This window comes from Pezoporus occidentalis, unplaced genomic scaffold, assembly GCF_034315485.1.
Source record: "Pezoporus occidentalis ecotype Australia unplaced genomic scaffold, CSIRO_AGI_Poc_V1 ctg202, whole genome shotgun sequence".
In the NCBI taxonomy this organism is placed as follows: Eukaryota; Metazoa; Chordata; class Aves; order Psittaciformes; family Psittacidae; genus Pezoporus; species Pezoporus occidentalis.
Window position 1 is genome coordinate 163,074 of NW_026913879.1, and position 16,975 is coordinate 180,048.

At 47.3% G+C, this 16,975-nt stretch overlaps 3 protein-coding genes across 3 annotated transcripts in view; 1 reads left to right on the plus strand and 2 right to left on the minus strand.

Moving 5' to 3' along the window:
- TIMM44 (translocase of inner mitochondrial membrane 44) overlaps window positions 1-12,429 on the minus strand; it is a 36,242-nt gene extending 23,813 nt beyond the window's left edge. Inside the window, exon 1 of the mRNA XM_062618672.1 lies at window positions 12,302-12,429. Coding sequence (XP_062474656.1) covers window positions 12,302-12,391 — 90 coding nt within the window. The 5' untranslated portion in view covers window positions 12,392-12,429. The remainder of the gene's footprint in view (window positions 1-12,301) is intronic.
- Window positions 1-16,975, plus strand: part of LSM7 (LSM7 homolog, U6 small nuclear RNA and mRNA degradation associated) — a 154,262-nt gene that overhangs the window by 67,071 nt on the left and 70,216 nt on the right. The gene's annotated exons all lie outside the window — the stretch shown is intronic.
- LOC134163638 (heterogeneous nuclear ribonucleoprotein M-like) lies at window positions 601-11,924 on the minus strand. The gene is made up of 3 exons (XM_062618679.1): window positions 11,710-11,924; window positions 7,511-7,680; window positions 601-752 (listed from the first exon to the last, which is right to left on the minus strand). The coding sequence occupies exons 1-3, from the start codon at window positions 11,907-11,909 to the stop codon at window positions 688-690; spliced, it is 435 nt and encodes a 144-aa protein (XP_062474663.1). The 5' UTR covers window positions 11,910-11,924; the 3' UTR covers window positions 601-687.

Genomic DNA, 16,975 nt, shown 5'->3' on the forward strand with positions numbered 1-16,975 from the left:
AGTCAAATCACATTAGTCAGCCCTAGTAGCAAAACCAAACAATCTTACGCAATAAAGCCTCCAATACTTGAATTCCATAAGATATAATTTGTGTTAATGGGGTTAAACTGTCGATTCTGAAGTTGGAACAAACAGAACTAAGTCCCGATTCTCCAAGAAGAATACCACACGCTTCACATGACCTGATCTTCCCTGGCATCCAGCAAAGCCCTCAGCATATTCTCTCACCCTAAATCCATCTCCTTCAACAGTAAGTGTGCTCCTAGTGGGTTTTTCCCTGTGAGATACTGTCACTGGACTAAAGGACCTATGAAGGCACTATACATTTATGCACAGGAACTAACTTCCTGGCACAGGAAGTGTACTTACAGAACCTGCTCTTGCACACTAGCCTTCCAAATTCAGCAAACCACTACAGTGACGTTATCCAAAACACAAGGATTACATTAAATTCCATAACACTATACATACTGCTAGGGTCCCTGGGTCATTCAAACAGCCAACGCCAACTGAACACAGTGGAAAACCACCCTAACGCTGGTTACGAGGCCCCATCCCACCTCCACCCACCCCAAAAGCAGCTTTAAGCAGCCCTATGGTGTAGCCACTAACCATACACACTCTCTACCTTCCTGACGCCACCATACAGTTACATTTGGCATGTAGAAAATCCACAGAAGAAAGCTCTCAAACACTTACCCTTGACTTTCCTTCAGCGTCCATTAAGAGCTCCACGTATGTTACCTCACCAACTACAAATCAGATTCCAGACGACACATATACCAAGGGAGAAAAGCCAAGAAAACAATGGGAATTTAGAACAATCAACAACCGTGTATGGAGCCTCTGCCTTATAAGCAAGCCCAGAAACACTCCATGTTCTCTAGACCACAAAACTGGACAATTACAGGTATGCAGTGAAATCTTAAACCAGTTAAATATGTTCTTGATTTTCCTCCATTTCAAAAGCCAGCTATTGCCACAGTACCTCTTGCCTTGATCTCTAGTACTCAATCCTTACTCGAGGCAATCCAAATCCATAGGAAAGTCTGCAAGAACAAGTCTCCTTCACTTCTCCAGTATGAAACCCTGCCTCCATAGTGCAGGACTTGAAGTTATTTGCTTTTCTCTGGACTTAAAGACCAACTTCAAAGGGAGTCACACTCAGTCAACACCCAGCTGACTGCCTACTATTTATCTCAGTACGTTGTCAGCCTTTAGTTAAGCCACAATCAAGTCTATTTCCCAGCCTCAATAAATAGTATGAAACAGCTAGATGTACTTGCTCTCAATACAAAACCATCTACAGCAAAGCACACCAAAACACAACATTGGCACCTTTCCTCCCAAGATCAGGACTGCCTTTTTATGACCACAGAACCATGTCCTGTACCTTCAGAACACAACTCCAAAGCAGCTGCTGCCTGTGAAGTGACTGGGGTACAGAAGGATCAAAGAAGTAAAGAGGTTTTTACTTCTTCTTTGTGGTTTTAGAAAGTCCTAGATTTTCAGTTTAGGACAGGAAGACTCCAAGTTGCATTAGCTGAAAGGTGGGAAGCAGTCTGTGGAAAACCACTTCCCAGCATGAATACTGACAGCAAGCTTTGAATAAGGAACTGGAATCTCACATTCAAGAGTCTAGTTCTTAGCAAGGGACAGAGGGAGGAAGAGGTGACCTGACCTCCCACAGGACCAGTCATCTGTAGGACACCCAGTGTCATGATGTGAAATGAACATCTGAAAAGTCTCTGTCAATGCTGGAAGAAAAGGAATACTTCGTGAAATCACCACTTTAGCTCCTTGCTTTTTATTTCAATACATAAATAATTAGCAATAGCAGCATTCCAGCCAGAGAACATTCACGGAATCACAGACTGGTTTGAGTGAATGGACCTTAAAGCCCATCCAGTTCTAGCCCCCTGTCCCAGGCAGGGACACCTTCCACTGGCTCTATCCAACCTGGCCTTGAACACTGCCAGGGATGGGGCAGCCACAGCTTCTCTGGGCACCCTGTGCCAGCGCCTCAGCACCCTCACAGGGAAGAGCTTCTGCCTAAGAGCTCATCTCAGTTTCCCCTCTGGCAGGTTAAAGCCATTCCCCTTGGCCTGTCCCTACAGGCCCTTCTCCAAAGCCCCCCTCCAGGTTTCCTGTAGCCCTTTAGAAACTGGGAGCTGCTCTAAGGTGTACCCGGAGTCTTCTCCAGGTTGAACCAGCCCAGCTCTCTGAGCCTGTCTCCAGAGCAGAGCTGCTTCAGCCCTCAGAGCATTACCTAGGGTTAACTAGAGAGAATAAACAAGCTCTGATCCATTCATGTGTTTGTGAGGATAGCATTTGAGACTGGTAGAGAGTAACAAGTCCCTTTGAAAGAGACAGGGTAGATGAGTGTCCCATTACTATCCATAGCTCCACTATCGAAACAATACTCCCTGAAATATAGCCTAACGAAATTAATTCCACCCTATGACCTCATCAGTGTGGGATCCTATAGTGTACACAGAATTGTTTCCACAGTCTCTGTAGTGAAAGGGGCTGCACTGTAACTAGCCCTCCTGGCCTAGTCCTTGGTGGTACATGGCAGCCAGGCACCAAGCCCAAGCCTTCAGCATTACCAAGGCATTCTGAAGCCATCCATTCCAACAGCAGCAGCCAGAATCCAACCCAACTGTGTTCATAGAATGCAAACGTCATTCATCAATGTATGTAGTAAGAAATTCCCCTATCACCTGCAATACCAAACCACTCCATCCCACAGAGGCCAGAAGCCCCTACACTGAAGGGTCTCCTCTCCCAATCACTAATAGAGTTCAGCTACAATTCCTACTTCAGATCCATACAAACACCTCCAAAGGAGTTTGCCAAGCTTGAACATAACATATTAAATACAGCTCTCTGCCCTCTGAGCCACAAGGTTTCAGGAGTCTGTTACAGCAGCACTTGTCCATCACTTGGAAGATCTTTTATGTGCCACTTTTGCTCAGTGCTTCACGTTCAAGCCTTATAGACACCTATAGTAAAAACGAAGGGTACATCCTGAAGTAGCTGTTCTCCTTCCAAGGAGATGTGAACTTCATGAAGAGCCAAATTAAGGAAGCAAAAGCAGAACACACATGTCATGTACCAGCTCAGTATCCAAGACACCAAGTCCAGAGTACAGAACTACTGCAAGAAAAATGCCTTCCCCACCACCACCACCTGAAAAAACATAAAACAATTCAACATGACCCTTGTTCCAAGAGACTACTGTTTGAACCTGGCAAAGGAAACTCCTTTAAGAGCCTGTACTGGGTCACATCTGATTTGGCTTTTTCTAGATCCCCAAACCATTGGATATGCAGTTACAGGAGCAAGGGCAGTCTACAACAGTGTACAGATAATAAAGCCATGGAAAAGTACCCAGAGCAGACAGCCCAGTACTAAATCACTTCAGAAGGCAGATGTAGTGCCCAGTGATCCAGGCAGGTTTTCCTTCTGCCAGAGAGCAGTTGGTTTTTATGAGGAAACAGATCCTGGATCCACAAGAGAAGGAATTTCATCCAAGCACATGAGACTTACTTAAGGAACTCAGGTTTCTTACTGGAGATAAAACTTGCATGAAACACTAGCTGCAAGTCAATGCAAATATCATTAAGGAACACGTTCCCCATCATGTCCTTAAAACTTAACTCAGAACAGACTGATGAGTTTCTTTATTAACCTCACACTTGAGAAAGTCAGAAACTCAGTTTCCTGAACAAGGGACTGAAGTAGAAATCACTGTAAGAACTCAAAGCACAAACCAAAGGAATCTCCAGTGTTACTTACTACAGCAATTATCCCAACCCCCCACCCCCAACTTTATATCCATTTCCCAAAGTTTATCTGCACAGAAAGTGAAGCTGTTCAAGCCAGGCTGGTCCGTCAGAACTCTCATACTCTCCAGTGACTGCTGAAGTTCAGGTAAGTTTGCCTGTATGGTGATTTTAGGCATGGCTCAGATGGCTTTCCCTGGCCCTAAAGACAGGGCAAGTACCTAGGATACAAGCTCAGACACAGATGTCAACCTCAAAGAGTCTTAAGTTGGACGAGTTGAACAGCGACAAACCAAGCAGCAGTGAAAGGTGTGAAAGGTGTAGAGGCAAGTCTCAGCAAAAGGAGAAACACAGAACATGAAGAAAGGATAAATGCTTTCTGTCAGTTATGTCTTTGGCCTAGAGGGTCAAAAGTGAATACTAAGTAGAGAAAGAAGACTCTCAAGACATTATCAAAACTATATGGATGTCTCATCCTCTTATGAAGTAAAGAGCTACAAGTAGTGTGACCGATTCAAGAGGACCCTGTGATAAAGAACCCAGTACTTTCAACACGAGGCAATTCAGAGGTGGTCACAGCTCCTCCATCTACAGTTCAAAGCTCAGAACAGGCAACCCCTAAAAACTTATGCAGTGGTTTGGGCTGGGGAGAAAGAAGAGAAACACACTTTATACACTTAAAAAGTTGTAGTTAAATGGGGAGAAGGAAAACCTTCCTGAAGTAGAGACAAAGAGCTCACAAGCTGTACTTTTACAGTAGGGGAAGGGAAAACTCTCGCACAAGAACCCAAGAAAAACCACGGATAATTTTGGCTCTTTCAGAGCTGATGTACGAAAGGGGGAGTGAAAAGGCTCATCACAGCCACTGGTGAAGAACAGTGTCTCCTTGAAAAGATAGTTAAGGCCAATGACATTAAAGCAACTCCTCAGCACACATCCTGAAAGTAAGGGGAACAAGTCAGATGGAAGCAGCATTTCCACATTGCTTAATTGTCTCTTTCTCTTTACCCACCTAAAGCTTCAGCCTGCAAGCACACTGCACTAGAATCCTGAGCACCCAAACCCAGGGATTTTCCAGAGCAACTGTTTGCAGGTACTGCCAGAACAGAAGTGCTCTCCAGTGGTAACATCTGGGAGCTGTACCAACCTCTGCATTGAATATGATAGCAAGAGGTACTTTTTAGGAGGCCACAAAGGTTCCAAAAATTCCTGGGGACGAAGCAAGAATGAAGGCAGCACATGAAGCTCAGCAGCTGCTGCTCTTCAAAGGAAGTTCAAGCTGGAAAAGCTTTGTGGCTTCTATTCCTCCCCAGGTTTTGATCCGAGAAGGTAAGTGCCTGCTCCATATTCCAGCTCTGCCCTACAGAATGGTAGATACAGCCATGCCAACACCAAGAGTCTCTGGGGTGTCCTGCATCCTCTGAATTGTTTCAAATACACAATTCTCTATTTCCTAAAGGAACCAAGAAATCTCTGAATTCAAATACAAGTTCTTTTGTATCATATGGTACCACCTTACTCAACCAGCTGCCATGAAGAATTACGACTTCTCTCCTTAAGACAGAGCTGTCTACTGGGGGGACAGACACATTCCCACTCAATCATGTTTAGACTCAGCTTCCAGGCTGCCCCATTCTTCTCCTGAAGCCATTCACCAATTGCCAGCTCTATGCTGATCATGTCGCTTAGCAGAACCTTGTGCTCATTAGCCAATACGAGGGAGTTTCAAACAAGAACATCTTTTAATATCATTAATAACTGTTGTACTGCATACCTGTAATTGAGTTTCACCAACAGATACACTGAAATGCCTGAACCAAGGCATTACTCTTGCGAGATGGCACCTTTAGAAGACTGTACGCATCTGAAGCGACCAGGTTGCAGAAATGTGAGCAGACCTCAAAGCTCACGTCTCCTAACCCATACTTACTGCCACAAACCAGCTGGAGGGGAACTCCTCCACGTTCAGCAACCTGCTATGCCAGTGCTGCTAACAGCTGAAGCCTTCACGACTGCCAAGCGCTGGAGCAGTCCTGAAACATCTAGATTTCCCCTTTGTGTACTGTTCCACATGCTCCCCAAACTTGGAACGGTTGGCCTGCAATTCTTACACTTACAAAGCAAGAATTCTAACGTTTAGATTTTACCACAGCCACATTCCTGGTTCTTGGAACTACCATGCCTTGTATCAAGAAGTCCCAATTGAGCAAGTTCAAGCACAGCCCAAGAGCACCGATTTGTTAGAAGTCAATGACTGATTAGAATGCAATCAGATCTAAACTGGTGGATTTTAACAAGCAGTCCCAAAAACCATGAACAATGCTTCCCAGGCTTTAGCATAACAAGCCCTGAAGACAGAATGAAGAGGTTTCAACGTTCCCCTAGGAGTATCTGCTGGAATGAGCAGCTGAACAGCAAGGCAGGAAACAATCTCACACCGGACTTTTCCATCCACGTGAACTGGAGAGAAACCACAAGACACTTGGAACGGAATTCAACAGGGTACTTAAAATTAGACATCTACACATACAGGTACTCCTATTAACCAATGATCTTGGGCAGCAAAGTGAAAGCATAGTTTGAGGCAAGGGACCATTCATAATTAGGGCCTTGTAAAGCAGTCTTTAAGACTAATTCTTCATATCAAAGAAAACCATTGCTCAGTCTCAAGCATGGACATTCCACGGCCTCTAATTACGGAATCTTCCCAGGGCTCACATCCTGACTGTTCTTACAAGACTCAAGTTCCGGTTTACCTCCAAAGACAAAGATTTTCAAACCCTTTGGAAATTTGTTTTCCCCTTCATTAGGCCACACCTTGTAAGCACAGTAACTCTCATTCCTTCCCTACTGCAAACACAAGTGAACCCTAATCACTCTTTAGGACAGATGCTATGTATTTTAGCAGTGACCCACAAGAGGAATTGTTGCCTTAGTTACTCTTGTTTTGAATCATTTTGATGATGGAGAAGCTATGTATTTTCTTGCCGCTCCACTGCATTTCCAAGGTGATTTGAAAATTAAAGAAGTTAGGCATCAGCTTAAAGAAATAGCACTACATTTAGGCTTGCCACAACCCAAGTAGCAGCTTAATGTCTTCATCATTTCCAAAAGATAATGATGATAAAGTCAAACTAAGGCAACTCCCATTCCCATGGGACAATTAAATCCAAGTGGGGAAGGGGGAAGCACCATGAACACCATTTCCAAAGCCCTGTCTTGCAGCACATGACAAAGCACAAACCTCCTTTTTCTTTTGTGCAAGTCACCCTTAAATAGATTTTACTGCAACCAAATGGCAGGATGGATCTTTATCTAAGCACAAATCACTACAAAGCTGGGGACACAGCTATATATACACACACCAGGGCAGCAGTAAGGAACTACCTTTATTACCCATAAGACAGTAAAATGCTTCAGGAATTTTGTTGCACATCAAGGCTAAAACCTGATAAATATCTCATTTCCCCCCCTAAGAAAAATACTCTGTTAGATCTCTGATAAAGCACTACCAGCTCTATGCCAACATGACTAGAAAGAAGCATCCATCTGGAAGGCTGCCAGGGAACAGATGCTGTGCAACACCCAAGAAGGCTTCGAGAAGACCTCTTACGAAGCTCATGGCACTAAGTCCACCCAGCACGTCAAGTGGTAAGTTCACAAACAAAGTCAGCCACAAGTAAGATGACAGACATCACTTGGCCACCTGAGTTGTACATTACCTTTCTCTTTGACCAGGTCTTTCAGAGACTGCCACTTCACATCAAAGGGAATATTTGTAATAAAAGCTCGGTATCTCTTAGCAGGATTAGCATATGGCTCAAAGCGATTTCCTCCTCTTTTGACACTTTTCTCTTTCCTTTTTTCATTTTGGCTTGGTCGTTCACCTTCACTGCAAGCAAAGAAAGATAATCACATACATTAACTACTCTGGCATTGGACCAGGGTCATACCACCTCTGGGAACAGAACTTGTTACATTCTTAACACTACAGCAAAACTGGCAATGTTCCATCCATTCATCCTGGCACAACTGGACACCTCTCAACCAAAGCTGGTGCTCACAGCACCAGAGCTACACGGTGGAGACTGCAACAAAGATTTCCTAATAGCAGACAACTTATGCCTTGAAGACCCACTGGTTCCTCCCACATTTATCCAACATAACTCAAGGTTGCTATTTTATAAGCTGAATCTCTTTAAAGCCGACCAAGCCTCAGTCCATCTCCTTGGGACACTCCAGACCAGACAGTCCACCCTATGTATACTCTCCCCAGCCACTCCACTGCTGAAACACCAACTAGGTCAAGTAATTAAACACCATTTAGTCAGGTAAAAACTGACCCACCAGAACTATAGTCTTACACTGGAAGAATTGTAGCAAAATAATCCTGGATCTAACTGAACACTCAGGTCAATGACTCTTACCTAAACCCACCTTTTTTTCCTCTAATTAATAGAGGTTTTGGATTACAAATTCAAAGCCTCTGTGCATTCCACCCAACAGACTGAACAGTGCTTTTAGCTACTTCAGAATCCAGCTCCAACAGGTCAAAAATGAAAAAGCATTAGAAATTAAGACTATTTCTCAACCAGCCCCGTGACCCTCAGGGCTCAGCAGAACACAAATGCTGAATAACAGTATTTAAAACCCAGGAGAATGAAACACTTCAGACTCAGCCAGACACAATTTCCATCACTAATCCAATTAATCGCCTTGTTCACTTTATACTGGTTGAGAAGTTGCAAAAACACACCTTTAGAAAGAATTCAGAACATGGAAGTCAAAACAGCTAGTCAAGTTTCTAAACTTGTCTGCACATACACTGAGCTTTGCTCAACTTAAGACCTACAAAGTGCAAACCACGTGAGAAACACTGTCTCTGATGTAAACACACGCCTGCACCAGCACTGCCCTTAGAACCATTTCAATCACTGCACGCATACAACAGCCTGCAGGGGAATAAAGCAAACAGGTACACAGACAGCTATGAAGCTCTACATTTGAGCAGGTTCCCCGTTTTATCACTTTTCAGTCACAAGGATATGTTACAAGCAAACACACAATAATATTGTATTTTATGGATACAGCCAGAACCACAAATTTGGCTCCAAGTACAGCTATTATCACTTTATGCCAAGAACAGGCTCTGCATGCAAGTAATAAGCTGGAAAAAGATATCTACTCAAATAAAAAGTGCTTTCTAGTTACATACAGTATTTACTTCACAAAAAATTACATTTGTTAGACCTTCCCTCACTGGACTTCTTAAAAGAGTCTTGAATAATGAAGTAATTAAAACCCTAAAAATAGATTAAAAATAGGACAATCCTTCCAAGACCTTAACTTCTGTTTGGCTGAACAAACAGCACAACGTTTAGTGCTTGTACGCAAAGCTACACCCCAGGTTTTATGGTTATTCCTCCAACTGGAACTAGTTACAATTCCCCTGGGCTGAAGTGCTGGATAACACACTCTGAAGTAATGTGTACAATGCAGGCCTTTTCTGCAGTCCCGCATTTAAGGTTCCCAAGTCAGCTTCAGGACACCTTAAGCTTTGACACACCTGGGAAGAACTCAGACAAACCACAATACCTGCTGTTAAAGACAAGCATTAACCTAAAACACCATTCCTTATTTAGCATACAAACCCCAGCAAAGTCAAAAGGAAACTACTGCAGCTGCAAAGTCGTTTTCTTCTGCAGGATTTCAGACAGCTCCTCCAGGGGTTTCACACACAGGGACAAGGACAGGCACAGGTCCACAGAGATTACTTAAGATGTGGTTAACAAGTGCAAAAACAACTGCTTACAGCTTTTTTCAAGGGAGTTGTAGACAGCAGAAAGATATGAGCCCCACATCACCTCCAAAATACACCATGGGAGTAACCCCAAGTATCCATATCTCTAAGAAGGGCAAGGGAGATGAAATACAGACAGCAGCTTTGCCCATCCCATGAAGGAAGCACTCTGAGCAACAAGGCTCCATTTACATCAAGGCTTACACAAGATCTACAGAAAATAATGTATTTAAGTGGCTCTTTTCAGAAGATATTTTATTTACTGTGGGGTTTTCCCCCTGGGTTACAGAACTAAAACACTTCACCCAGACTCCCCTTTGTGATGTGTGTAGGAGGAACTGAAAGGGGAGCTCTTATCTCCTCCAAAGAAACAAACTGTTATGCACATTCCTCTCCAAATTTTCTTAAACACGCCCCCTCCGCCCAACAAACGTCCCAGAGATCACTAGGAATCGAAATCCACATAGGCACATCCTCCTCCCTGCTCGAGGACACTGAAAGTACATTCGCGAACGTTGGCGTTACCACTGGAGACGTGTCAGCTTTGCCACATGGAGCTCAATGCGACAGATAGAACTGTACCTGGATAAAGGAAAAACTCTCTGGAGAGACTCCGAACATAATGGGGGCTAGGGGTGAGATGAGAACAAAGCAGCAGACATCTTTGCCTGTATGAGGAGACTATTCCTGAAGTGTAAGACAATTCTGGAGAAGAGAACATGACAGGAAGATCCTTCTCCAGCAGTGGCTAATGTATTATATTATATGTCACCAGAGCACGAGCCATTGTGGCACTGGGATCGGGACAAGCCTGTTCCTGCCTGGCAGGAAGAGTTGCATGTGCTGATATTGTTTCAGTTGCCATAAGCACAATTTAACTATTTTGTGTTGGAAAAAGAGAGATATGAACATTTTACAGCAAAAAGCAGCACCTGGGAAGCTGGTTACCTTCCTGCTCTTGTGAAACAGCACCCACAAGCTCCAGCAGCAAAGGCAGAGAGCGGTTTCCCAACTCAAGAAACCCTCATCTCCTCTCCATAACCAGTTATGTGGTTACCTACAGACTCCCGAGCTGGTCTCACTCAGATCTGTCAGCTTTGGGCCAGGCTACAGGCACACAACATGCCTGGGTGTAACAGCCTGCAGCAACCAGCAGCCCAAAGGCACACAGGTATGTAACACACCTCAGGAACAAACCTGGCCTCGAGTCTCAAACGTTACTCACAGAACATCAGGTTCAAAATCCTGATTCTTATCTCCACAGCATTCAAGGCCTGGGGCCAAAAATTAACTGGAAAAAATACTCTCTTCATTCAACAGACTTAGTATTAGCTAACAAATAGCTTTGCTAACTATGAAATTTTCCAGAATTAGGTTACATGAACACAGGATGGCAACAGGCAGTTCCAGCTTTCTCATCTCCACATTTACAAACCCACAGCTGTAACCCCTGCAGGTTCCTTGTTAACTTTCTGTACCATTTATCGACATCACACACACCACCTTTACTTAGTGCTTGGCATCCCCTTCATGCTCTCACTCATGAGGCATTTATGTATCAATTCCCAACCCCCTCCACTCGTAGCCATGGCACAGAGCATGCTTTGCTCCAAACCCTGCAGCAGCATAAGGCCAGGTCGAGAAGAGTTTAACTATTACAACTTATTACACGTGAAACCAAAGTAACGAACTAAGGACAATCCTGCGCCTCCAGGAGAGGGTTTAAGCTGTCCGCTGAGGCCCAGCACAAACACCTCCCAAGCGGAGGCAGAGATCTCCAGGACCTCCCTGGCGGCCATACACCGGGGCGGGGAGCCGCACAAAGCACCAACCCTTGGCACCGGCTCCTTCCCCGCTCCTCCTTCAGGCTCCGGGAGCCCCGGAAGCGCCTTCCCAGTGAGCAGGCCTCGCCCGAGCTCCCAGAGTGTGCCTGGAAGGGAAGAGGGGCCCCAGCCCCAGCAGCGGCTCTGGTCCCAGCGCACGCCCCGCCGAGAGAAGCCCTCGAGAGGCGGCGGCGGAGGCCCCGGTTTCCCTCCCCGGGCCCGGGCCGGCGGTGCGGGCAGGCCGCATGCGGCGCCGCAGGCCCTGGCGGCAGAGCGGTCTCACAGCGGCCCCCCCTACCTCTTAGGGGGCGGCCCCACAGCACCCCCGGCCCCGTTAGGTGGTTGCGGAGCCGCCGCTGTCGCCGCGGCAGCCGCGGGTGCCTCTACTTTGCCGCCGGCGTTCTCCGTGGCCGCCCCGACCGCCGCTGTAGCCGCCATTTTCCCAGCGCTGCGCCTTTGTGTGAGGAGAGCCCGCCCCGCGGGCCGCGCGCGAGGCATGCCGGGACGGAGCCGCGCAGGCGCACTGCGGCGTCCCCGCTTCCCGCGCACGGCTGAGGCGATGAGGGGGAGGCACCGGGGGTCTGAGGCGGCGCCGCCCGCAGAGCGGGTGTGAGCGAGCCCCGCGGGGACATGGGGTGGGCGGAAGGCTCCTTAAGGCTCAGCCAGCCCCTGGCAGGGCAGGGACCCCTTGGTCGATGAAGTTACCACGCCTGAACTCTGTCGCTTGGACTCAGTCACTACAATGTTCCTTGATCAAATACATCTTAACAAGTAGAAACTTTCCGCCTACAGCTGGTGCTTCTCAGAGATCCATCCCGATCGAGCAGATCAATGCTCTGATGAGAAAGCACTTTTGACCTGAAATAAGAAGAAGTCGGCTGTTAACCAACCTGATGGGTCTCTAAACCAGGTGGGCTCATGCCATACACTGTACCCCTGGGGACTGCAGGAACTGGGTATCTTCTGGATATCAGCCACATGCCGTTGATGAGACATTCCTGCAACAAAAAGGTAAGGTTTGGTGTACAATACAAGAGGACAGAAACCCAGAAGAGCCCAAGAAGAAAAGAAAGAACACCGCAAACAGACAATATTCATTGTGCTCCTGAGAAAACATCCCAAGTGCTGTCAAGAAACACTGGAGGCTGATTGTAAAATCACAGCATCCCAGCCTGGGTTGGGTTGAAGGGACCTTAAAGCTCCTCCAGCTCCAACCCCTGCCAGAGCAGGGACCCCTTCCACTAGAATAGCTTGCTTCAAGCCCCTGTGTCCAACCTGCCCTCGCTCCCTACAACTGCCTGACGGGAGGATGGAGCCAGGAGGGGGCTGGTCTCTGCTCCCAAGGAAGAAGAGAAAACAGCCTCAAGCTTATTGGGATGAGATTGTATTGTGATACCGGGAAATAAAGGGTTAACATTGTGCCTGCTTGCTTAAGCAGTCGCTGCGCTTGGTGAAGCAGAAACATAGGAGTCAAAGTTGCTAGAATGGTGAAGCAGAATTGTAGGGAGTTACAGCTGCTAGGCAGAATTGTAGTAGATAAGATTCATAGCTTAATATTTAAGACATTATTGTCCAAATAGTATCTTTAGAAAGAAAAGGAACAAAAGATAGCCAGAGTAACAACATTTACAAACTTGATAAGTTTCTACTTTAAGATACATAAAACTGGCTTGTACTGAACCTGAGGTTTGGACAGGAGCCGAAACCCTATTGAGTCTGTGTGAAAGCAAGAGGTTACTCGCGGTGATGAAGAGGAACTACAGGCCTTCATCCTCATGACCCCCTAACGACCACCACCAGGAGGCACCGCGCAAGCGCACCAATGGCACAAATATCAGAAAACTAATTATAATACTAGACGGGAATACGTTTTGCATGTGTATTAGGCGTGAAGCAATCTCGTTTAGGTAATCATTATATGTAATATAAACGAACTGAGTGGCAAAGGGGGGCGCGCATGCTTTTGGAGGAGAAACCCCCATGCGCCTCAGCGCTGAATAAAGCATACCTACTTTACAACTCTAACGAGTTGTGGAGTCAGTCCGCGTATCAACTGTATCAGGCCAAGCGTATCTTGGGCTGCATCTCCATGACCTCTGGACTCAGTCCAGCACCTCCAAGTCCCTCTTGTGCTGCTGCCCCAGAGCTGGGTGAGGACTGCAGGGGGGGTCTCCCCAGAGCGCAGCAGGACCTGTTCCTGCCATGCCAGGCCCGTTGTCCTGATGAGCACACAAAGCCTTGTTGGACACCGTCAGCCAGCTCAAGGCACAAAGTTGAGCAGTGAGGAATATTCATCCCACAGAGAAACAAGTCTGGCTCTAAGGGCTTTCCTCCACTGGAGGGCAGATCATGCACAGACATGTGCAGGGTGAGGGGGCCTGTCCTGTTCACACGCAAGGAACCCCCAGGCTGCTTCCTGCTGACATTTCTGAGTCAGTCAACAAAATCAGAAATGAGGAATGCCAAATTAGTTATCTGCACCTCTAAAATCAACCCAGGTTTACTAATGAGAGCCATCATACAAGGCAGCCGAAGGTCCAGCCATCCGCAAGCACTGGAGATGCCTGGGGCGTGCAAGTTCTGCATGGAGTTTAAATGCAAAAGTTAAGAGCGTGGAAGAAGGGAGCAGCATTGAGCTACCCGAGAGCCACACACAAGCATTGCACGGACATGCAGGGACAGAACTGGAAAAGCCAGAGTTCAGCTGTGCTTGGCTGAGGACCAGAGGAAGGGTAAGTTCACCATGTGAACACCTTGCCCTTCTCCCATCTGCTGTGGGTTTATAAAGAGCCATTCTCTGCCACAAGGCAGATGGGGTTTAATCTTAGTGTCCCTTCTCTTTTCCAAGTACAGAATTGGCACAGTCCATGGTTCACCTCACACAGGTGCACAGCTGAGTTAATGACACCTTAGACCCCATCATTTTCTGAACCCAAAACTCCTCCTGCTCACTGCAGTGGTAAGGCACACAGCCAAATCAGGTCCAAACTCATTTCCACCTGCACATTTCACTGCACCCCTCTTTCAGCCAGCCCCCTGCATGCTGTCATGGCCAAAAAGCCACATACACTTTCTAAGATCCACCATTTGCATCCATGGAAAGGCAGAGCTCCCTTCTTTCCTGCTAGGGGAGCCAGCATTCCCAGAGGATCATTTTGGAGCCAATACCCACCAACAACATCAGATTGAAGATGCTCTCACAGGATGCAATCCCATAGCTGGCACAATGGTGGAGGCCCTTGACTCAATAATTCCAAGCGTAAACTTAACCACCTCACCAGAAGTGCAGAGAACATCTAGGAAGCTGTAGCCTCCTTCTTGTCTTACCCCTCCTTGGGGAAGGCCTTGCAAGATGCAGGTGTTTGCACTTGCCAAGATCCATCCATGTCCTTCTGGCAGATGGTTTCTAGCAAGCAGCATGGCCAGCAGACCCAGGCAGGCTGATATAATCAGGCCCCAGGAAGGCAAGGAGGAGACAGACTCAGCTCCATAGTGAAATCAGGGCTACTTTACATTCAGAAGCTATTGACTTACGTTAATAACAAAACTGTGCATAGCAACCAGTGTGAAAGCACTTGAGCACCATTCCCATAGGTTGCCAGAGGCCTCCCATTCGAACTGACACCTTATGGCTCTCAATGTATTGGTTTCTTCTGGAAGTGCCTTTCCCAAGGTATCCTGGCTGTCCCACTAGAGGCTTCTGGACTTCAACCACCTGAAAGCCCCACTCACCTCTACAAGGCTCGGGGCTGTTGGATTCCGCACTGAGGGATGCTCGGTGCTTCGAAAGCTCCATTTCCCAGGCTCACACAGGGAGTGTCCCCAAGTGGTGAAGCCTCACACTGCCAGGAAATAATGACTCACTACAGCAATCAGCAAAAATCCCTGCCCAGGGCTCATCATACGCAGTATTTCTTGCAGCTGAGGTCCTCACAGTCAGGGATGGAAATACCCCCATGCACCAAGATAGAACAGAGCTCTGAAAAGAGGATGTGGGGACAGCAGAAATGATAACATCTCTCTCTGTCAGTTAAGAAGGGGCTGTAGGTGTCACACACACACATTTGAGACTATGAGCAAGGCCCTCTCACAGGCACATGGTGCTGTGCTGGCACTGCTTGGGCACTTGGTAGTAGTTGCCACCAGTGCTCCAATGTGTTCTTTTGAGGGGGCAGGAGAGAGGGAGGGAAGGGGTTCATCCAACCACTGTTGGTGGGATGCTGGAGGTGGAGGAGTCCATGGTGTGTAACAGGGCTGTCCAGGGAGTGATCAGACCCAAACCAAGGTGCCCACTCCATGCTTAAGCTTCTTGAGAGGGAAGTTCAGAGCAGGACCAGGGGAGGTCATGGAGATGCTGCAAGGGCTGGAGCAGCTCTGTTCTGGAGCCAGGCTGAGAGATCTGGGCTGGGGCAGCCTGGAGAAGAGAAGGCTCCTGAAGGGGAGACCTGAGAGCAGCTCCAGTGCCTGAAGGGGCTGCAGGAAACCTGGAGAGGGGCTTTGGCCAAGGGCCTGTAGGGACAGGCCAAGGGGAATGGCTTTAACCTGCCAGACGGGAGACTGAGATGAGCTCTGAGGCAGAAGCTCTTCCCTGTGAGGGTGCTGAGGCGCTGGCACAGGGTGCCCAGAGAAGCTGTGGCTGCCCCATCCCTGGCAGTGCTCAAGGCCAGGCTGGACACAGGGACTTGGAGCAAGCTGCTATAGTGGAAGGGGTCCCTGCCCATGGGAAGGAGTTGGAACTGGATGAGCTTTAAGGTCCCTTCCAACCCAAACCAGTCTGGGATTCCATGAAGTGAAAGTGCTGCAGAGTCCCCAGTGCTACCTCTGTTAATGAAAACAACCCCCCTCCACTGGAATGACTCCGCTCCCCCTTTGGACACTTTCTCTCTCCCACACAGCATTCGCCAAGCAAGTTCCATCACAGTGGAACATGCTGCATCTGTCTCAGCCCAGCCAGCCCAACCTCTGGTTGCCTTCACCTGACAGTTCCCTTGCTGCTCACACAGCTCTAAAGGCCTGCTTTGAGGGAATCAGAGACTCAAACCACTTTGAGGGTTATTAGTCAGGTTTAAGCCTATTTTTAAACAAAACAATTCACACATCATGAGGCAATTTTCACATTGGTCTTTGGTTCCAGCTGAAGTAGTCTGAGCCTGATTTTGAAGATAACTCTGGTCTTGGTACGTAAAGTGCAGTGCAGACAACATCCCTCATAAGTATTTGGTAACTTGGAAGACCTTCCACAGCAAAATCAGAAACCAACAGCTTCTACCACCAAAACCAGGAGATGAAACAGTAGGCAAAGTCCTTCTCCTACATCAGCCCATACAAGCACCAGCTGCTCCACTCAAGACATGGTCCCCCTCTGATGCAGCACATGTGCACAGGCAGACACACACACAGCGGACATGGAAACTGCATTCCTGAGAGAGGAAAGGCAGAGGAACATGCAGCAGTTCCCCTATGACTGCATGCAACACCAATGCCCAGGGGAGGGTACATGTATTTCTGACGTTCTGCTCTGTGTAAAGCTCCTTTCATGACACAGGCATGGTGCTGGAGCTGTC

What these genes read in the sequence shown, in the direction of transcription:
- LOC134163638 (XM_062618679.1), bottom strand. Translation starts at nt 11,909, where the DNA reads ATGCCTCGCGCGCGGCCCGCGGGGCGGGCTCTCCTCACACAAAGGCGC. An exon ending in GTGGGGCCGCCCCCTAAGAG is followed by an intron (nt 7,681 to 11,709) that starts GTAGGGGGGGCC and finishes CTTTGCTTGCAG; the next exon opens with TGAAGGTGAACGACCAAGCC. An exon ending in AGACCTGGTCAAAGAGAAAG is followed by an intron (nt 753 to 7,510) that starts GTAATGTACAAC and finishes TCTGATTTGTAG; the next exon opens with TTGGTGAGGTAACATACGTG.